At 43.2% G+C, this 22,517-nt stretch overlaps 1 protein-coding gene across 3 annotated transcripts in view; it reads right to left on the reverse strand.

Annotated features, from left to right (window-relative positions):
• Positions 1-21,784, reverse strand: part of nol9 (nucleolar protein 9) — a 31,017-nt gene extending 9,233 nt beyond the window's left edge. Inside the window, exons 1-7 of one of the 3 annotated variants that reach the window (XM_041207504.1) lie at positions 21,658-21,784; positions 11,011-11,602; positions 10,531-10,750; positions 6,663-6,793; positions 3,836-3,980; positions 3,288-3,384; positions 1,938-2,035 (exon numbers count right to left, since the gene is read on the reverse strand). In XM_041207504.1, coding sequence (XP_041063438.1) covers positions 1,938-2,035; positions 3,288-3,384; positions 3,836-3,980; positions 6,663-6,793; positions 10,531-10,750; positions 11,011-11,601 — 1,282 coding nt within the window. In that variant the 5' untranslated portion in view covers position 11,602; positions 21,658-21,784. Of the gene's footprint in view, positions 1-1,937; positions 2,036-3,287; positions 3,385-3,835; positions 3,981-6,662; positions 6,794-10,530; positions 10,751-11,010; positions 11,626-21,657 lie in introns of all 3 variants that reach the window. The other 2 variants (XM_041207505.1, XM_041207502.1) reach the window with 2 other exon arrangements.
• Positions 21,785-22,517: the final 733 nt, after the last annotated feature.

Consider the following 22,517-nt stretch of genomic DNA (forward strand, 5'->3'; position numbering starts at 1 on the left):
AAACAATATCTGGACACTCTTCATTCCTCGTCTGCTCCTCAGTATCCAGAGTTATTTGCTACAAGATACTGGAGTGGAAAGTTGCCACGAGTGATCCAGAGTCCCACAGATATTAATGATACCAAGCAGGACCACAGAGTCCCCTCGCCTTTTATGAACTCCAGCAAGCCTGCTCCCCTCAGTATCACTTGACGTAAGTATACACAGGGCTTGACAAAAACATCATGTAAGCTCTGCACAAAGGTAGGTCCTTGGCTCATAGTCTTCTCTATGTCTTTCTCTCCTGTGCAGTCTTATCATTTTCAATAACTTCCTTCAATTTTCAAGCCATCCGGCATTGATACTCTCTTCCTTTATTTTCCCTTGAAATCTTCCCTCTATAATGTCTCTTTCTAGTCCTTTTCCTCTTAAGATGTGCTCTGCACAGTCTCTGCCTTTGCCTAATTATGCTCAGCAAATTTCTTTGTTCATTCATTCTCCTTGGCACTTCATAGTTTGTTACATTTTCTGTCCAGCTTATCCTTTCCATTCTCCTCCAAACCTGCATTTCAAAGCTATTTAGCAAGTTGACCTTTTTCCATAAGTTCCATGTCTCACATCCATACAAAATAGTACTCCAAATCTAGTTCTTCACAAGTTGCTTCTTGAATTTATTCAGCTTTCCGGTTAGCACTATCTCTTCTTACTAAATACAGCCTTTCCCAATGCTATCCTGGTTCTTATTTCTTTGTTGCACCTTCCATCCGCAGGTACTATGCTTCCACAATACTTAAATTCCTGAACCTACTCTAGTTCTTTTCCTTCTATGAATATATTCATATTTCTTGATGATTTTGAGATGTGCATCACTTTGGTTCTGTCAATATTCACTTTCATTCCAAAGTTCATGCCTGCTGTTACTAATCTACTAGTTCTTGTAATCCTTCTTCTTCTTCGCTTGCTACAAGTGCTCTGCTATCTGCAAATCTAACTGATGTTACCATTCACCCCCCCAATCTTAACGCCAGATTTGTGTCTTCAAATGCTTTGATAATCATTGCTTCTGCACAGACATCGAAGAGGACTGGTGATAAACAACACCCTGGACGAACTCCTCTTCCAAAACACATGGTTCCGGCTTCCTGTTGGCTACTTGCTCTGTTGCTGTCTGTCCCATCTACAGGTTTCTTATGAGTCATCTATCTATCCAGTCTATTCCAATATTTTTCAGCACTATCAAGAGTTAATCCAGTGAACCTGATTGAATGGGTTTTCAAAACCTACAAAGGCATGCCGATGTTTTGCCTATTGTACATGTACTCTGACTGTCCATGCAGCGAATGCCATGTTCAGCTTTGTAACAGAGAGTGGTCGGCAAGACACATATAACTACATCAGAGATGACCAGTTTGGATTCCAGGGAGGAAGAAGGATGAGAGAAGTAATTGGCATAATAAGATTAATGAGTGAATGCAGTTTAGCGATTGGATGGGATGTGTATGTTTGTTTTGTAGAATTTGAAAAAGCATTCGACAAAACAGCACACCAAAAAAAACTAAATATAGCTTTAAAAGTACAAAAGGCCTTTGGGCTAGCAGAGAGCAGCATTTCATTGGAGAAAACAGGGTCGCATCAGAATGGAGGGGCAGGAGGTTTGTTCCTTTTAACCCATCTATCCCCATATACTCACACCGTGGTCGTATATGGCATATCATGATCTTGAACAGCTTCTCCCAGAAAGAGGAAGGAGAGAAATTTGGAGAAGTGAGTCAGTCTACTCTATCCCCTGACACCTCAAAAAAAGCTATGCTCCTAACAGTTGCAGTGATGGTACTTCATTGTAGAGTTATCTTCTCCCTTAATGTGTAACCTTGTCATGTTCTATTTGTGACTGAGCACACCAGCAAATAATCCACAGTCTGCTTGTCTGTCTCAACACTGCTCCATTGTCTACTTACTGAGAACTGGCTCAGTCACCAAGTGTAGGGCCATGCAGCCAGGGGGACTGAACTCTGTCTGACCCAAATCAAGCTCCAGAAACTCCACGCATGGAACACTGTGAGAAAAGAGAGTATTCACTTGTTATTAGCCCGTGATAACACTTTAGATAGGACCCAAATCTGCAGGTAGATAAAAATCATAAATAGGGCAACAGCTTTTTAGTTTCTAAACAGTGGGCATAGATAACCAAAATATATAGTTAATGATAAATTTATAAAAAACATTGAGACTATACAGTTAAAGACTATATGCAGTTTTAGCCTCCACACCATAGAATCACAGAATTGCTATTGCTCAGGAGGTGGCTGCTACAGGAAGCTGTATGCTTTATTAACCGCACTCTCAACCTGTCCTGATTTATGCACATATACACCCTTTGCTCCTTCACCCCATTATTTTATTGTCTCTCCACATTCTTACTACCAAAACGAACCACTTCACATTCCTCTGCCACTTTCATCTGCCACTTAACTGCCTATTCCATCAACCTCTATGTCTTTTTCAAGTTCTACACCACCTTCCTCATGGTTTATAATGCATCCAAGTTTGGGATCATTCACAAATTTTGAAATTGTGCTCTGTACATCAAGGTCTAGGTCATTAACATATATCAGGAAAAGCAAGAGTCCCAACAATGACCACTGGGAAACTCCCCTACAAACATTCCTCTAGTCTGAAAAACATCGATTAACCACTACTCTGTTTTCTGTCACCCAGCCAATTTTGTATCCATGTTGATACAGTCTCTTTCATTCCATGAGGTATAGCTTTACATACAAGTCTGTTGTGCAGCACTTTATTTAAATGCCTCCTGGAAGTCCACGTGCACATCAATAGCATTACCCTCATCGACCTTCTATCATCTCATTTAAAATCTCCGGCAAGTCGTTTAAATACACTTTCTGACGAGAATCAATGAATGGTGATCAGGGACAGGAATCCCAGCTCATTTTGTCACCTCCTTGGCTCAGGAATCCCGATGTCAATTGTAGATCATGTCCTGCTGACACAGCTAACTTTGCACAGGTCAGGGACTGAACCTGGGAACTGCTGCTCTGCGGGGTTCAGTTCCACACCAGCATTGGCTCACTTAGCCACATCCTGTTCCAGAACACCCAGGACTTTAACCATCAGCACCAATTTAATATGAGGCAGATCACCAACCTTTGGGTATCAATACATCTAGATTTCTATTACCTTTGGTGATGTGATGCACCCAAAAAGTTCAAATTCTAAATTCTGGACACAAAGTGTTCGCCAATCATTGCAGAATTAATGCCAAGGATCACAAGACTTTGAAAACTTACTGGTTTAAAAGCGAATTCAGGAGATATCTATTGAAGGTTGACTTCCCAATATTCTTCCTTCCACATACCAGGATGATGGGACATCCGTCGTCATCTTCTGCAAGCAAACCAAAAGGTCTACAGAAATGCATGATTTCGCAACAAGATCAGAAAATTATTGCACTAACACCATATTGAACATTCCCTGCCCCAGCACATCTGTAGCAGCAGATGATCGGCACATATCACCCCGCTCCCCGCCATAGGCAGTCGATCCATGCCCCCCTCCTCTCTTCGTTCTGGTTTACTGGGAGTTATACAATTTCAACGCCAGGCCAGTACAATGTAGTGGCATGAGTTTATAATTTGTAAAGTTTGTCCAATTCAACTGTGAAAAATAATCACGAATGTTCTTCTGTAGTTAAATAATTATATGCCATAGTAAATGATTGGGTAAAACGGATAGTTATTCCAATGGGCCAGGACATGGGCAAGAACAACCAGAGTTTCACGTGCCTTTTGTATCAAAATCTTTCTTTCCTCTGCAGCACATTTCTCGAACAGCTCACCCAGACATGTCTTTAAGAGTTCCTGCACAGTGGTCATCCAGCTCTCTGACATAGTTACCCCCTGATCATCAGGAAGAGGAACCATCCCAATAGAGGTCAAAGCTGAGCATTCAAGGAATGGAAGTTTTCCAGAACTCATCTTTTTCTGAAAGGTGAGAATGAAAACCAAAAATTAACTTCACTGCACAATTTGTATTGGAAATGTCAAACTGTGCACAGAGATGGGGCTATAACAGGGACAGTGATCTCGCTTTTGGCAGCAAACTACTACAAGGCAGACTGCAACTTAAACACTGGGCTGAATGTTCCAGCATTGGGACCACATGCTATATGAGTGGGCAGAGGGACTGCAGCAGCAATTATTCTGGAGGTGGCCCTCTTAATTGGCCACCGCCAGGCCTGTCATCTAATGGGGTAATGGGCAGGCTTTCCATGCTGCTGGCCTAATCAGAGGGCTGGCAGTTCTGAAGCCTCAGCAGTGCCACCGGGAGAGATGGCCACTGCTGAGGCAGACTGGAATCCTCAGTTTACAGAAGGTTAAGCATAATTGTAAGAGGGGAAACCTCTTTGGAGAAATTGTTGGGGCTGCAGGGGCAGCCTTCCCTGCCCGAGGTCTCCTCTTTGTTTCATTGAGCCTGCCCTCCACCCTGAAGGCTCCCTAGCATTTTACCAGCTTCCCTGCTCATTGCTGGTAAAATACTGGTCACTGATTGACTAAATGAACAGGTGTCCAACTGCCGTTTTGGCAGATTTTGAGGTGCAATACCCAGAATTGCCCACAGTATCTAAATGATCTTTTACCAACATCAAATCCAAGCACACCTCTATGCACTTGTATTAAGTGTTCTGGTTGAGGGTTGGCTTTTTAAAAAAATTGCTTTACCATCATTTGCAGCACTGAAAGTAATGAGTCTGTTAATCCAGGTCCATTTGAGACTCACTGTGATTAACTGAATTTCATGCTTACTATGCTTCTGATGTACATTTTTATGGCTAATGTACAATAGTTTGCACATCCTGTCTTACAGCAGTAAGTAATGTTTAAAAGTGCTTCATTAGCTGGAAAGCACTTTAGGACATCCTGAATGACCTCCTTCTGAGCTATACTCTTCTTAAGACGCTATACGAATGCAAGTTATTTCTTTGTTTAACCAGTGCTAGACTTCCATCTACCATTTTCATCTAATTGCATATCCAATGTAAATCTCCCTGTAAATTTTCTGCTTTATCCTGTCACTATTAATCTCATTCTGGTCAGACTAATCAATAGATTATGGAGAATTTTTATTTCACTAGCATATTGGACAAGTTTTCAAATAGTTTTATTATCTAGTTGCTGCAGGACCCTGCTCAACATCTCCCATAATCAGATATTACACATTTCACAAGCACTCTATTTCCTATCAACTTATGATCCAGTGAGCATCCTACTCATGGTGCCTGAGAGTTTTAATTTAATTACAAACCCTAGTTAATGATCAGAAGCCGTGGCTAGGGTTTACCCCCCACCCCCCCCCAACCTCCGGCAACTTATATAGCCCAACAAAAGTAGATAGAAGATTGGCTAGCTGGCAGAAAACAGGGAATGTGCATAAATGGGCTTTTTCTGATTGGCAGGATGTGCTGAGTAGAGTCCTGCAGGGGTCTGTGGTCAGGCCTCAACTATTTATAATTTATATCAATGACTTAGATGGGGGGAGTGAAGGCATGGTAGCTAAATTTGCAGATGACACAAAGATAGGTAGGAAAGTATGTTGTGAAGAGGACATAAGGAGGCTGCAGACAGATACAGATAGGTTGAGTGAGCGGGCAAAAATCTGGCAGATGAAGTATAATGTACAAAAATGTGAAGTTGTTCACTTTGGCAGGAAGAATAAAAAAGCTGAGTTTTACGTAAATGGAGAATGGCTGCAGAATTCCGAGATGCGGAGGGATCTAGGTGTTCTAGTGCATGAGTCACAAAAAGTTTGTATGCAGGTACAAGAAGAAATTAAGAAGGCTATTGAAATGCTAACCTTTATGATGAGAGGAATTCAATATAAAAGGAAGGATGTTACGCTTCAATTATACAGGGCACTGGTGAGACCACATCTCGAATATTGCGTGCAGTTTTGGTCTCCTTATTTAAGGGAGGATGTAAATGCATTGAAGACGGTTCAGAGGAGGTTTACTAGATTGATACCTGGAATGAGTGGGTTCGTCTTATGAGGAAAGGTTAGATGAACTGGGCTTGTTTCCACTGGAGCTTAGAAGAGTGAGGGGTGACTTGATTGAAGTATATAAGGCCCTGAGTGGTATTGACAAGGTGGACATGGAAATATGTCTTCTCTTGTGGGTGAGTCTAGAACTAGGGTGCACTGTTTTAAAATTATGAGTTGCCCATTTAGGAGAGATAAGAAGTTTTTTCACTGAGGGTTATACAACTTTGGAACTCGCTGCCTCCAAATGCAGTGGAAGTGGGGTCATTAAATATTTTTAAGGCAGAGGTAGATAGATTCTTGTTAGGCAAGGGAATCAAAGGTTATCAGGGATAGATGGGAATGTGGAATTCCAAACACAAACAGGTCAGCCATGATCTTATTGAATGGCAGAGCAGGCTCAAGGGGGCTGAACGGCCTACTTCTGCTCCTATTTCATATGTTTGTAAAGAGCACTGAGTGCAGATCAGAGACTGAAAATGCTGCAGCACCTAAGGCAATAATGCATTTACCTACTGAAACAACAGGCTCAACAAAGCTCATGTCATGAACACATGCACATGCCTGCAAACACCACAAAATCCAGAAAGCATGTTCAGCTTGGCCTCTAACTCTCCTGAATAACTTACTGAACGTGAAGCAAAGACTTCCCTGTATTCTGGGAAGCTAGAGAGAAAAACAGTGCCTGGGGTGTCGAGACGCTCGAATAGCAGAACCGAGCACGACGAGGTCACCTCCTTCATCAAACTATGTCTTGAAGCTGCAATGAAGAGACACAGAAATTAGGGGTATCACTTCAGCACAGAAAGCCCCCTCTACACTGTTCCATCAAGCACTCCCAGGTCAGGTAAGCACAGGTTATATACACAGTAGTGATATATTTGGACTTGGGTGCAGAGGGCACAATTTCAAAATTTGCAATGACACAAAACTTCGAGACACAGTGAAAAGTGAGGACGATGGTGATAGACTTCAATAAGCCATAGACAGGCTGGTGGAATGAGCAGACATGTGGCAGTTGAAGTTTCACTCAAGTGCAAAATTATTCATTTTGGTAGCAAAAGAAGAAGCAATATAAACAAACAGCTACAATTCTGAATAGGGTGCAGGAATAGGTATACCTGGGGATATATCTGCACAAATCATTGAAGATGCCAAGGTAGGTTGAAAAAGTGGTTAGAACATTATATGGAATTTTGAGTTTTATAAACAGAGGCATAAAGTACAAAAGCAAGGAAGTTTTGATGAACCTTTATAAAACACTGATTAGTCATGGCTGGATTGTTGTGTCTAATTCCAGGCATTTAGAAAGGTGTGAAGGTCTTAAAGAGGGTGCTGAAAATATTTACTGGAATGGTTTCAAGATAAGGGACTTCAGTTATGTTGATAGATTGGAGAACTGGGGATTGTTCTCCTCAGAGCAAGTAAGGTTGAGAGAAGATTTGATAGAAATATTCAAAATCATGAGGGATCTAAATTAGTGGTTCTCAAACTGGGTCCATAGTTCCCTAGAAGTCTTTTGATCCTTTCTAGTGGTCCATGAAATTCTCTCTCTCTCTCTCACACACGCTTGAGACAGAGAGGGGAAAAAAATACAAAGCGGAAGAAAGGTTAAAAAGTGCAAGCTGTCTTCTTTGTATAAATGAACAAGTTAGTGCTAGTCCTGCACAAGTATCCGACAAGATATTCACCCCTGAAGCTTCCAAATACGTGGCCGTCTTCATGGTGATGTGCGCCTTGGCTGCTATGGGTTTCAGCAGTGAGTCTCCCGCTTACTTTCAGCGAGGGGGGTCAGGAGATCAGATACAGCTGTGAAACCAGGGTGCATTTAATTTGGGCTCATACAATGAGATGTGCTATTACAATAATCCCTGGCATGCTGAGTAATTCTAGAATTTTGTTTATGTGCATCTCTTACTGGTTTGATTCTTGAATTGTGAAAAATCTGCCAGTTCGACTTGCATCTTTCACCATGTTCAATAATATAAATTCCCTGCAAATTTAAATAACACTGAGAAACTGGGGTGGATTTGCACAGATATGTATTCCCGAGAATATTGTAAAGTACTCACTATAACATGACAGAATGGGAGGGAAGAAAACTGGTCTGTTTATGGCAAGATTTTTTCAAATGGGGGATTAAATTAGTAACTTATTTTGAGTCTGCTAAGCAGCTAAATATGGTGTAACTGCTGCTGATACTGTTCTGATCGCCAGATGGTTGTATTGAATGTGATCTGTGAGCTGACTGGGTTTGTATGCCATTAATAGGCAATCTTTAACCACATAAAAAGCAGTTTATTTGAAATGCAAGAGAATGTTGGTGACCTTTCCTTTTGTCTCTGGTTTATTTGGTCGGTCTCATTACTATCTACATCCATGAAGTTGTTCTCAAATTACTACCCTAAGTAATTACCAGTTTTCTTAAAAGCATTATTAAACATGCTTTACAAGCAACACTCTCACATTATGAATATTATATGGCACTATAATTCAGATTGGGGGGTTACTAATCCATTTGAAAGGGGTCCCTTCAAACAAAAATGTTTTGAGAATCACCGGTCTAGACATTATAAAAAGAGAGAGAAAAACTATTTCCATTGGTTGAAAGGTCTACAATGAAAGGATACAAATTTAAAGAGATTGGCAAAAGAACCAAAGATGACATAAGGAAAAAACCTTTTTATGCAGCAACTGGTTATTATTTGAAATGCAATTCCTGAAAGAGTGATAGAGGCAGATTCCATCGTGGCTTTCAAAAGGGAATTAGAGAAGTATTTGAAGGGAAAAAAATTGCAAGGCAAGGGCAAGGGAGTGAGACTAGCCGGATTATCCTTCAGAGAGCAAGAATGGACTCCTTCTGTGCAGTATCCCTTCTGTAATTCAACAGTGTGGCCAAAACACCCCCTGTGCAGGAATAACATGGGTTAGTAGATACAGAGTAAAGCTCCCTCCACACGAGGTGGTTACATCACAGATCATCATTCGAACCATTCTGTTTGCAAATGCAATGCAGCTCGTCCCACTCTCCCAGTTTTTCCGCATAGCCCTACAAGTGTTCTCTCTTCAGATAATTATCCAATATCCTTTTGAATACCACGATTGTATCCGCCTCCACCACACTGTCAGGCAGAGCATTCCAGATCCTAACCATACCTTGGGTAAAAAAGCTTTTCCTTATGTCACCAATAACCCTTCTTAACTTCCCAGCAGAACTGAGATCCTTCAGCAGTTCTATTTCCTGCACAAAGCATTCTGTGGCCTTCTTAAGCACATTGGCAGCTTTTGGTGGCAATCAATCATGTGGAGCATAAATACTGGTACAGCCCAGTTGGCCCAAATAGTCCGTTTCTGTGCTGTTGACTCAGTGTAACTCCTGAGTTAGGGGTAGTTTTATGCTATAGATTCATAACGACCCTAAGCATCAACTAGACTGTCCCAACCTCATCAGACCTGTGACCCTCATACCTCAGGAGTGGGAGACTTTCATCCCACGAGTTTGGATGCGAGCCGGGGCAGTGTTCAAACAGTTATCCCCTATTCTGATAACTACTCATGCCCAACTCAAAATCCATGCACTATTTACTAAATTGTAGATCAAAGGTACAGGATTAGACTGTTTAGTTCCAACTTGTTCTGCCATTCAATGAGATCATGGCTCATCTGTAACCTAACTTTGTCCCATATCCTTTAGTTAACAAAAATCTATCAAATTCAGAATTAAAATTAACAGTTGACTTTGCATTGCCGTTTGTAGAAGAGATCCAAACTTTCACAATGGAGAAGTGTTTCCTAACTTCTGCAAGGCCCAGCACTAATTTTTAGACTACGTCCCTAAGACTTAGAAACCCCAGCCAGCAGAAATATTTTTCTTTATCTACCCAATTTGTTCCCCCTTAATGTCTTGAAATCTTTGATCAAATCGCCCCTTAACCTTCTATATACCGGAGAATACAACCCTAGCTTGTGTAATCTCTCCTCGTAAATCTACACTGCACTCCCTCCAAAGCCAATATATCCTTCTCGAGGTGTGGTGCTGGAACTGCTCATAGAACTCCAGTGTGGACTAACCAGTGCTTGCTTTGTATAGCTGAACTATGACTTCGATCCCCTTGTACCCAGAACATCTGATGAAAGGTCATCAACCTGAAACATTAACTCTGTTTCCTCCTCTTTGGATCTCTGCTGTTTCTAATTTATCACCATTTGGAAAATACCCTGTTTTATTCTTTTTAGGCCCAAAGTGGACTACACTAAAATCCATTTGCCACAGTTTTACCCATTTGCTTCATCTATAATATTTCTACCATCTAAATTTTATTTATCAAAATCAGGCACCTATAACAGAACGAGCTGGGCACCCAGGGGTACCAATGTGGATCGTTCAGTGACTTCTGATAATTGCTGTAGCCACTATATTGGGTTACAGTGTACCTATGAAGTGTCTCTGTCTAACAGACAGGGGCCTGTTTCTCTTCATGGATGCCAGACCCTCACCTGCCGGTACGTGCTGTCGGAAAACTGCCTTCACCTCCATTTTCATCTCTCGCTTAGTACGACCTGGTTTACAGTGAGGCAGTGCCTCGATGTTCAGGGCAGCGTGTGTTGGTAAGGAGTACAGGCAATATGCGGGCTGTCCCTGTCCAATTGTAAATCCTAACACTTGGACACTCCCGTACAGACAAGTCATGCGACACCTTCCTCGAAACGTCAACTTCTGCAGAGAAAGCAGCAACAGGAACACTATGAAAACCATGACAAAAGGTTACCTTCAATTCTAAATCAAGAATCCATGATTGTATTGTCTTCCAAAAGTGAATGTATGAACGCACACAAGAAGATATAGGTAATGAAAGGACACCATACCCCAGTGAAAGTCAGCACCTTCAGGAAAGCATGAGGGGCCTGAACCCCAGTGAAAATCAGCACCTTTAGCAGAAGAGGAGAAAGACTGCAAAAAGATGAAATTTCTCCTACCTGTAACGGGGACATGAGGACGATGCTCTGCTCGTTCCCGATGTTTACGGCAGTGAGACACAGCCTTGTACCTGCTCCAGAGGAAACAGCATCATCATCAATGAAATCTTGAGACGATTCACTGTTGAGAATCCCATTAAGGGCAAACGAGTCTGCATACAAATGCTGATACACTGCTTCTCCATCAGTCTCTGCAGCTGTGCAGGCCAGATTTTTTTGACTCCTGCTTTTAAGCGAACCATTAATTTTTCCCCCTGTATTACAAAGAGGGGACTCAGTATTATTTTCTTCCTCCTCCTCTTGCTCTTCGTCTTGTTCAGTGGCCCTTGATCGCATAATCTCGTCTTCCTTGTCCACCTCCTCCGCATCTTCCCAGGTTGCAGCATTCTTTGTGCTCTGTCTGTGGCGTGGTCTCTTCACTCCCCGGCGACAGGGTGCAAGGAGGCAGCAGCGGCGTGTAAGCACACTCAGCTGCTTGGCCCCAGACACATCAGTCAGCACCAACATGGCCTTGCGTTTCCACCTGCGGCGTCGAGCTGTCATGGGAACAGCCTGCTTCAGACACGCTGCTCCTGGATTACTGACCCTCATTCTTGTGTTAGTCCCAGCACAATCCAGCAGTTTAAGGGAAGAAATAAGATTAAAATCAGTCACTTCTACATCTACAATTCAGTCTGTCCATATCCCACCCAAGTAATCAATGTACAGTACAAAATAATTCCATGGGCATTGAGGACCAGGAAAACAGCGGTCCTTGTCCACAATTCCCAAAACTGCCTGATTTCAAGCTTCCTCTCTCATTTTTACCACTGGCTATTGTACTTCACAGAAAATTTACAACACAGGAGTCTATTAGGTCCGTTATGTCCATGCCAACTGAGAAAGTGCGATCCAGCCTAATCCCACTTTCCAGTTGTTGGTTCATAACCCTGCAGAGGTTATAGCACTTCAAGTGCATTTCAAAGAGTTCAAGACCCCATCACCTCCATGTGAGATTATTTCTCAACCCCCCTCTAATCGTGCTGCCAATTACTTTAAATTGATTATCCCTGGTTATTGATCTCTGTTTAGGGAAATAGGTCCTTCCTATCCATTTTATCTAGGCCTGTTATAATTTTGTACACCTCAACTAAATCTCCCCTCAGCCAGAGTTCCAAGATTTTGACCCAGAGGCAATGAAAAACGGTTATATATTTCCAAGTTACAAAGGTGAGTGGCTTGGAGGGGAACTTCCAGATAGTGATGTTCCCATCTGTCTGCTGCCCTTGTCCTTCTAGATGGTAGTGGTTGTGGGTTTGGAAGATGCTGTCTAAGAAGGCTTGATGAGTTCCTGCAGTTCATCTTGCAGATGGTACAACTGCTGCTACTGTGTGTTGGTGGTGGAGGGAGTGAATGTTTGTGGATAGGGTGCCAGCCATGCAGGCAGCTTCATCTTGGATGGTGTCAAGCTTCTTGAGTGCTGTTGGTGGTGCACTCATCCAGGCAAGTGGAGAGTATTCCATCACACTGCTGACTTGTGCCTTGTAAATAGTAGACAGGCTTTGGGGAGTCAGGTGGTGAGTTACACACCGCAGGGTTCCTAGCCTCTGACCTGCTCTGGTAGCCACAGTTTTTACATAGCTAGTCCAGTTCAGTTTCTAGTCAATGGTAACCCCCAGGGTGTTGATAGTGGGGGATTCAGCGATGGTAATGCCACTCAATGTCAAGGGCAATGGTTAGATTCTCTTTTGTTGGAGATGATCATCGCATGGCACTTGTGTGGCATGTTACTTGCCACTTGTCAGCCCAAGCTTGGATATTGTCCAGGTCTTGCTGCATTTGGACATGGACTGCTTCAGTATCTGAGGAGTCATAAATACTGAACATTGTGCAATCTTCAGCAAACATCCTCACTTCTAATTTTATGATGGAAGGAAGGTAATTGATGAAGCAGCTCAAGATGTTTGGGCCTAGGACACTATTCCGAAGAATCCTGCAGTGATGTCCTGGAATTGAGCTGATTGACCTCCAAAACCACAACCATCTTCCTACCATTTTTATTGTGTATCCCCTTGCCTTGTTTTCCACACAAAATGCTTTACTCCCATTTCTCTGTCCACCTGACCAGTCCATTGATATCTTCCTGCAGCCTACAGCCTTTTTGCTAGCAATCACATGATCAATTTTGTATCATCTGCAAACTTCTTGATCATGCCCCCTCCCCTACAGCTAAGTCTAAGTCATTGATATATACCACAAAAAGCAAGGGAAATGGTACTGACCCCTACAGAATCATACTAACAGTCTTCCAGTGACAAAAATGAACAATGAACATTACCCTTTGATTCTTGCCACTGAGCTTATTTTGGATCTCATTTGCCACTTTCCGTTGGATCCCATGGGCTCTTACTTTTATGACCAGTCAGCCATTTGCGACCCTTGCCAAAAGCCTTGCTAAAATCCATGTAGATTACATCTATCATTCTACCCTCATCCACCCTTGTTACCTCCTCAAAAAATTCAATCAAGTCAGTCAGACACGACTTTTCCTTAAGAATTCACGTTGCCTGTCCTTGATTAGTACATATCTTTCTAACTGACAATTTATGCTGTCCTTCAGAATTTTTTTCCAATAATTTGCCCACCATCGAGGTCAGGCCAACTGGCCTATTAATTATTTGGTTTATCTCTTCCTTCTTAAATAGTTACAATGTTAGCAATCCTAACACCACGAACATAGCCAGAGAAGATTGGAAAATGATGGTCAGTGCCTCCGCTATTTCCTCCATTAGTATTGTGGGGTATATTTTATCCAGACCTGGCAAATTATCCACTTTCCAAATGCTAAACCTCTTAATACTTTCTCTCTCATTATGCTTTCACCACCCAATACTTCACATTCTTCCTCAACTACAATGTCTGCCTCATCCTCCTCTTTTATGAAGACAGGCGCAAAGTCTGGGGAGGATACAGAGATGTAGACAAGTTGATGAGTGGAAAATAGGATGGCAGGTGGAGTATAATATTGGGAAGTGTGAAGTTATTAATTTTGGTCGTAAGAATAGAAAAGAGTGTTTTTTGAAAGGTGCCAAACTTGTAAATGTTGATGCTCAGAGGGACTTGGATGTGCTCGTACATGATACTCAAAGTTAGCATGCAATAGCAAGCAAATAGGAAGGCAAATGGCATGCTGGCCTTTATTGCAAGGGTTTGGAGTACAGGAATAAAGAAGTCTTGTTACAAATGTACGGGGCTATGGTGAGGCCACATCTGGAATACTGTGTGCAATTATGATCTCCACATTTAAGGATATACTTGCATTGGAGGCTGCACAACGCAAGTTCACTAAATTGGTCCTTGGGGTGAGAAGGTTGTCCTCTAATGAGAGGCTGAGTAAACTGGACCTATATTCTCTGTATTTTAGAAGAATGAAAGGTGATCTCACTGAAACATACAAGATTCTGAAGGGGCTTGATATAGTAGACGCTGAGAGACTGGTCAGGGAATCTAAACCATGAGCCACAGAGTCAGGATAAGGGGCCGATCATTTAGAAGTTACTTCACTCAAAGGGAATTCTCTACTTTAGAGGGTTGTGGATGCACCATCATTAAATATATTTAAGGCTGGGATAGACAGATTTTTGGTTTCTCAGGGAATCAAGGGATATGAGGAGCAGGCAGGAAAGTGGAGTTGAAGCCCAAGATCAGTCACGAGTGCTGCTTCAGGCTGCATTAGAGTGTTTCAGTTGGAGTTTGGTGAGAGAGGCAGTTCGGTGAAGAGGGAAGGAGGTGATCCTTTCATTTTTGGCCTTTCCTCCGTAAGAAGAGTGGTGGCATTGGTAACTAGGACCTGGTAAGTATTTCTTCTGTCCTTAATATTCTCTAAACTACAGGAAGTAAAAGTAAAGGGAGTAATTTAAGGGTGAGTCATGGCAGGGCAGTTCAGCCAAGTGGAGTGCTCCTCCTGTGTGATGTGGAAAGTCATGGACACTTCCAATGTCCAAGGCAGCCATGTGTGCAGGAAGTGTCTCCAGCTGCAGCTACTTGAGATCTGTGTTCCAGAGATGGAGCTGCACCTGGAGACACCATGGAGCATACACAAGGGTGAGATCTTCATGGATGGCACATACAGTGAGGTGGTAACACTACAGGTAAAGAGTACACAGGCAGAAAGGGAATGGGTGAGCGCCAGAGTAAAAGCACTAGGCAGATAGTGCAGGAATCCCTTGGGTCCATCTCCCTCTCCAACAGATTTTCTGTTTCAGATACTGCTGAGGGAGATGATTTCTCAGATGATACCAGCAAAAATCAAGTTCATGACACCACGAGTGGCTCAGCTGCAGAGAAGGGGGGGGGATAAAGAGTGGGAGAGCAATAGTGATAGGGGATTCTATTGTAAGGGGAACAGATAGACATTTCTGCGACTGCAGACATGACACTAGGATGGTACGTTACCTCCCTGGTGTCAGGGTCAAGGATGTTACTGAGCAGCTGCAAGACATTCTGAAGGGTGAACACCCAGAGGTTGTGGTCCATATCAGTACCAAAGACATGGATAAAAAGAGGGATGAAGTCCTGAAAGCAGAATTTAGGAAGCTAGGAAATAAATTAAAAATCATGACCTCAAAGGTAGTAATCTCAGGATTATTCACAGTGCCACATGCTAGCAAGATCAGGAATAGGAGAACAGACCAGATGAATGCATGGCTGGAGAGATTTAGATTCCTGAGGCATTGGGACCGATTCTGGGGAAGATGGGATCTGTACAAGCTGGATGGGTTGCACCCCAGCAGGACCGAGACCAATATTCTCACAACGGGTATTTGCTAGTACTGTGGGGCAAGGTTTAAATTAGATTGGCAGGGGGGTGGAAACCTGAACCTCCTGGGGAGACACAGGAGAGGGAAACAAAGATAGGAACGAAAGACAGAAAAGTAGAAAGCAAAAGTGGAAATCAGAGGAAACAAGGGCTAGCAGCAAATAGTACAAAAAAAGTGTAAAAATGTTAAAAAGGCAAGTCTAACGGCACTTAATCTGAATGCAGGGAGCATTTGCAATAAGGTAGACGATTAACAGTGCAAATAGATGTAAACAGGTGCAATATGATTGCGATTATGGAGATGTGGCTGCAGGGTGACCAAGGCTGGGAACTGAATATCCAAGAGTACTTGATATTTAGAACAAACAGGCAAAAAGGAAAAGGAGGTGGCGTGGCGTTGTTAGTTAAGGATGAAATTGATGAGATAGTGAAAGAGGATGCTGGCTCAAAAAATCTAGATGTAGAATCAGTCTGGCTGGAGCTAAGGCAGAAAATATTAGTGGGAATTGCCTATAGGCCTCCAAACAGTAATGATAAGATAGGGGACAGGATCAAATAAGAAATTAGAGATGCACGTAACAAAGGTGCTTCAGTAATCATGGGTGACTTTAATCTACACATAGACTGGGAAAACCAAATTGGCAACAAAACTGTGGAGAATGAATTCCTGGAGTGTGTACAAGATGGTTTTTTAGGCCAGTATGTCGAGGAACCAACTAGGGAACAGGCTATCCTAGATTTGGTATTGTGCGGTGAGAAGGGTTTAATTAATAATCTTGTTGCGTGGGGTCCTTAAGGGAACAGTGACCATAACATGATAGTTAGGATGGAAAGTGAAGTAGTCTGATCTGAAACTAGGGTCCTAAAACTTAAAGGAAACTACGAAGGTACAAGGCGAGAGTTGGCTAAGATAGATTGGGAAACATCATTAAAAGGCATGACAGTGGATAGACAATGGCTCATATTTAAGAACGAATGTATGCATTACGACAGTTATATATTCCTTTCTGGTGCAAAAACACAACAGGAGAATCGCCTAACCACAGCTAACAAAAGAAATTAAGGATAGTATTAGATCCAAAGAGGAGTCACATAAAATTGTTAGAAAAAGTAGGAAGCCTGAGGATTGGGAGCAGTTTGGAATTCAGCAAAGGAGGACCAAGAGATTGATTAAGAGGGGAAAAACAGAGTATGAGAGTAAACTTGCGAGGAACATAAAAGCAGACTGTAAAAGCTTCTTTAAGTATGTAAAAAGAAAAAGATTAGTGAAGACAAATGTAGGACCCTTACAGTCTGAAAGGGGAGAATTTATAATAGAAAACAAGGAAATGGCAGAGCAATTAAACAACTACTTTTGTTCTGTTTTCTTAGAGGAAAACACAAATAACTTCCCAGAAATACTAGGGAACCAAGGGTCTAATGAGGAGGAGGAATTGAAGGAAATTAGTATTACTAAAATAATAGTGCTGGAGAAAGTAATGGAACTGAAAGCTGATAAATCCCCAGGGCCTGATAATCTACATCCCAGGGTACTAAAGGAGGTTGCCATGGAAATAGCGGATGTGTTTGTTTTCATTTTCCAAAATTCTATAGATTCTAGATCTGTCCCAGCAGTTTGGAGGGCAGCAAATGTAACCCCACTATTTAAAAAAAGAGGGAGAAAACAGCAAATTACAGACCGGTTAGCCTAACCTCAGTTGTAGGGAAAATGCTAGAGTCTATTAAAAAGATGTGATAACAGGGCACTTAGAAAATATGAAAGGGATTAGACACAGTCAACAAGGATTTATGAAGGGAAATCATTTTTGACAAACCTACTGGAGTTCTTTGAGGACATAACTAGCAGAATAGATAAGGGAGAACAATTAGATGTGGTGCGTTTGGATTTTTAGAAAGCTTTTAGATAAAGTCCTACATAAGAGGTTAGTGTGTAAAATTAAAACTCATGGGATTGGGGGTAATATATTGGCATGGATCGAGAATTGGTTACCAGACAGGAAACAGAGAGTAGGAATAAATGGGTGTTTGAATTTCAGGGTAGCAGATGGTGACTGATGGGGTACCGCAAGGATCAGTGCTTGGGCCCCAGCTAGTCACAATATATATCAATGATTTGATGAGGGTGCCAAATGTAATATTTGCAAGTTTGCTGATGACACGAAACATGATGGGAATATAAGCAATGAGGAGGGTATTAAGAGCCTTCAAAGTGATTTAGATAGATTGAGTGAGTGGGCAGATACATGGAAATGCAGTATAATGTGGATAAGTGTGAAGTTATCCACTTTAGTAGGAAAAACAGAATGGTGATAGATTGGGAAATGTTGATGTATAAAGGGACCCAGGTGTCCTTATATACCAATCACTAAAAGCAAGCATGTAGGTGCAGCAAGCAGTTAAGACGACAAGTGGTATGTTGGCCTTCATTGCGAAAGGACTGAGAACAGGAACAAAGATGTCTTACTGCAGCTTTCCAGGTTCTTGGTGAGACCACATCTGGAGTAGTGTGTGCAGTTTTGATCTCCTTACCCAAGAAAGGATATACTTCCCATAGAGAGAGTGCAGCGAAGGATCACCAGACTGATTCCTGGGGTGGCGGGATTGTCGTATGAGGAGAGATTGGGCTGACTAGACCTGTACTCACTGAAATTTAGAAGAATGAGAGGAGATCTCATTGAAACATAAAATTCTGACAAGGATGGACAGACTGGATGCAAGAACGATGTTTCCTCTGGCTGGAGAGTCTAGAACAAGGGGTCACAATCTGAGGATACGGGGTAAACCATTTAGGGCTGAGATGAGGAGCAACGTCTTTACTCAGGGGGTGAGGAACCTATGCAATTCTTTACCACAGAAAGCTATGGATGCCAAATCACTGAATATATTTAAGTAAGAAATAGATAGATTTCTGGACTCTAAAGGAGTCAAGGGGTATGGGGAGAGCACAGAAGTACAGCATTGAGATGTTGAAATAGAAGATCAGCTATCATCATATTGAATGGTGGAACAGGCACGAAGGGCTGAATGACCTACTCCTGCTCCCATTTTCTGTTTCTATGGCGAAGCAGGCTTGATGGGCCATATGGTCTACTCCAGATTCTATTAAAAATCATGCCCACATCTTCCATCTCCACACAAAAGTTAACTTTAGTCTCCAATTGGTCCTAATGTCTTCTTAGTTATCTTCTTGCTCTTTATGTATTTATAAAGCATTTTTTGGGGCTTCCTTGATTTTACATGCTGATATTTTTACCTGCTCATTTCTTTGCTTTCCTAATTCCCTTTTTAACTTCATCCCTTCATTTTCTATTGAGTATTGACAGCTTGGCATCTGCACTCTCCAGCCCCGACCCCATCCCCCTGCTCAGGTGACCCTACCTGATCAGGCAGCCCATAAATTACCTATAATCCCTTCAAAATCATGGGGGTCTGGACAGCGTAGATAGGGAGAAATTGCCTCCACTTGTGAAAGAATTGAGCACGAGAGGGCACAGATTTAAAGTAATTGGTGAAAGAAGCAAAAGCAATGAGGAAAAACTTTTTTATGTAGTGAATAGTTAAGGTCTGGAATGCACTGCCTGAGAGTATTGTGGAGGCAAGTTCAATTAAAGCACTCAGAAGGAATTAAACTGTTAGCTGAAAAGAAAGAACATGCAGAGTTATGGGGAGAATGGCACAAAATGAATCGCTCATTCGGACAGCCTGTGCAGACACAATGTGCCAAATGGCCTCCTTCTGCACTATAACAACTCTGTGATTCTGTAATTCTTCATTATGCCCTGCAGAATTATAATTCTCTATAATACCCCTAAACCTCCAGTGATCCTCTGCGAACCTAATTATTCCCTATAACACCTGCACCATGACAAATCCTAATTACTCCCTGTTCCTTTTCCCATACTGCCATCACCCCAGAACCTCTTGTATGTCCGAAACAATACCCTAATCACACCAATACCTCCCACATTCCCACTGCCCTTGTAACTTCCCTTCTTCATGAGCCCCTTCGTAGCTCCACTCTGACCCAACCACGTTTTTTAAAATTATTCGTTCATGGGATGTGGGCATCGCCAGCTGACCAGCATTTATTGCCCATTCCTAATTGCACTTGAGAACTGAGTGGCTTGTCAGGCCATTTCAGAGGGCATTTAAGAGTCAACCACATTACTGTGGGTCCAGAGTCACATGTAGGCTAGACCGGGTAAGGATGGCAGATTTCCTTCCCTAAAGGACATTAGTGAACCAGATGGGTTTTTGCGACAATCGACGATGGTTTCATGGTCATCATTAGACCTTTAATTCCAGATTTTTTTTATTGAATTCAAATTTCACCATCTGCTGTGGTGGGTTTCAAAGCCAGGTCCCTAGAACATTATCCTGGGTATCTGGAATACCAGTCCAGTAACAATACCACTACACTACCACGTCCCTCCTTCTTTCATGCATTACCCCATCTCTCATCACATCTGTGCAATAACTCCCCTCTCTCAGTCAGCGCCCCACGATACTCATCCTCTCTCGAAGACAACTGTGTTCCCCACCCCACGTGTTCAGTTTTAAATTCATTCATCCAATGTGGGCATCGCTGGCTAGGCCAGTGTTTATTGCCCATCCTTAAATGCCCTCGAGAAGGTGATGGGCAGCTATCTTCATGAACCGCTGGTCCATGTAGTGCAGGAAAACCCACAGTCGCCCCTCTTCCACCTGCTAATACTTAACCCATGCTCTCAATCCCCTCCCTCACCCCATGTGATCCCCACCTCCTCCATCCCGCCTACCCCACACAACCCCCACCCATCCCACCTCCCCTCTACCCCAACCCTCTCCTTCCTATGTGCAATCTACCCTCTCCTGCGTGACCGCACCCCTCCCTCCCCACAACACATCAGTTTCCTCCTTTTCCTCACCCTTTGCGCCACTATGTCCTCATCCTCCTCGCCCCATGAATCACCCCCACCTCGTCCTTAACCCACGTTCACTACCATCCTCCTCGTAGTCCTCCTCCCTGTGCGTCGTCCAAACTCTCCTCACTCTCATGCTATCCAACCCATCCTCATCCCACGCATCATCCACCCCCATCCTCACCACCCCTTATCTCGTGCATTGCCCACCCCCCACGCCCCACGCCTCACGTCTCACTCTAATCATCCCCCAACCCATTTCACCTCACGCCCCTAATCCTCACCGTGTCGCACCCACCCATCCACATCTCTCGTTGCCCACCCATGTCGCCCACCCCACCACTCTTCACATCACCCACCCAAAATGCCACTCCCCCCAAACCTCACATTGCCCAACGCATTCCCCCTCACATCACCACTCCCTCCTGCTTGGCCTGTACAACTAGTGCCCCCTCACTCTGCACATTGCCTGCTCCCACCTCACCCCACACAATCATCATGACACACAATGCCGCCCCTCCTCATCCAACCCCTCCTCACCCCTTGTTTTACCTCATCCCATCCTAACCTGCACAACACTCAGCCCCTCACCTCACCAATCATCACCCCGCCCCCCGCCCCTTTTTCTCCTCCTCGCCGTGTGTTGCTCACCCCTTGGCCTCAGGCCCCTCACCACTTACTCCTTCCTCCTCCCCACCTCCTCCGCACCTCATCCTCCCCTCTTAACCCTCTCCTGCTCCTCCCCGCCTCCTTTCTCCACCCGTTACCCCATTCTTTTTCTCTCTGTACTCCACACATATACTATCCATCTCTCTGCGCCGATGCGATATTCCTTAGCATTACCGCCTCTCTGCCCGTCTCACATGTTAGCCCCTCTAGCTCCTCCCCCAACCCCCGACGCGTTACCCGTTTTTGCGGCAATTCCCCACTTTCGCTCTTGCAGCACACCTGTTAACGGAAAGGGCAGGGATGGACCCACAAAATCGGTCTTCAACTCCAGGCCTGCTCTTACTGGCCCTAGCCCCGGCGACTTCAGAATGGATGTGGGGCTGGCCAATCGACACCGCTCCCAGGGTTGTTTCTATGTGGCTACCCCTGGTGGTGGGAGGACCGAATGAGCCAGCAACTCAAATGGCAAAACTTCAATTTGGAGGTCAAGATCTGGTCCCGGGCTTTCCTGATTCAGCGGACAATTACAGGCGGGAACAAAAATAACAAGCAGCAGCAGTACACCTGCAGTCAGAGATATACTATGTACCTATCTCGTGGCAGGCATAGTACACATGCAGAAATACACCACGCATCAACACAGTCAGATTATAGTAAACCTGCAGAGATACATCTGGCCATACGGAGATGCAGTTATCCAGTCACATAAAATAAACCTGCAGGGATAGACTACCGAGTATGGGAAATGGTCAGCGCGCTTAAAAGTGCAAACTAAGCAGGATTAATAAATAACAGCGATTTTTAAAAAAAGAAAAGCAAGGAGCAAAACAACTTCGCCTCTTTAATACTGGTCACATTTTATCAGTTATAAAGACTAAACATCGACTTGGTGGGGGAACTTGGCTGTGCGACAGAAGACAGAGTTGGGACAATGGCCAGGGTGGCAGAATGTCCTACAAGAACCTGTGTTGGGACCTCAGTTAATCATCATTTTTCTTAATGTCTTAGATGGTGGGATATCTGAATTTGCCCATGACACAAAGATAGGTAACATTGCTAGTGCAGACCAAAGCATAAAATTTCTAAGAGATACTAAAGATTAAATGACTAGGTAAAACTGGAAATGGATTTCAATGTAA

Source organism: Carcharodon carcharias, chromosome 15, assembly GCF_017639515.1.
Source record: "Carcharodon carcharias isolate sCarCar2 chromosome 15, sCarCar2.pri, whole genome shotgun sequence".
NCBI classification, from domain to species: domain Eukaryota; kingdom Metazoa; phylum Chordata; class Chondrichthyes; order Lamniformes; family Lamnidae; genus Carcharodon; species Carcharodon carcharias.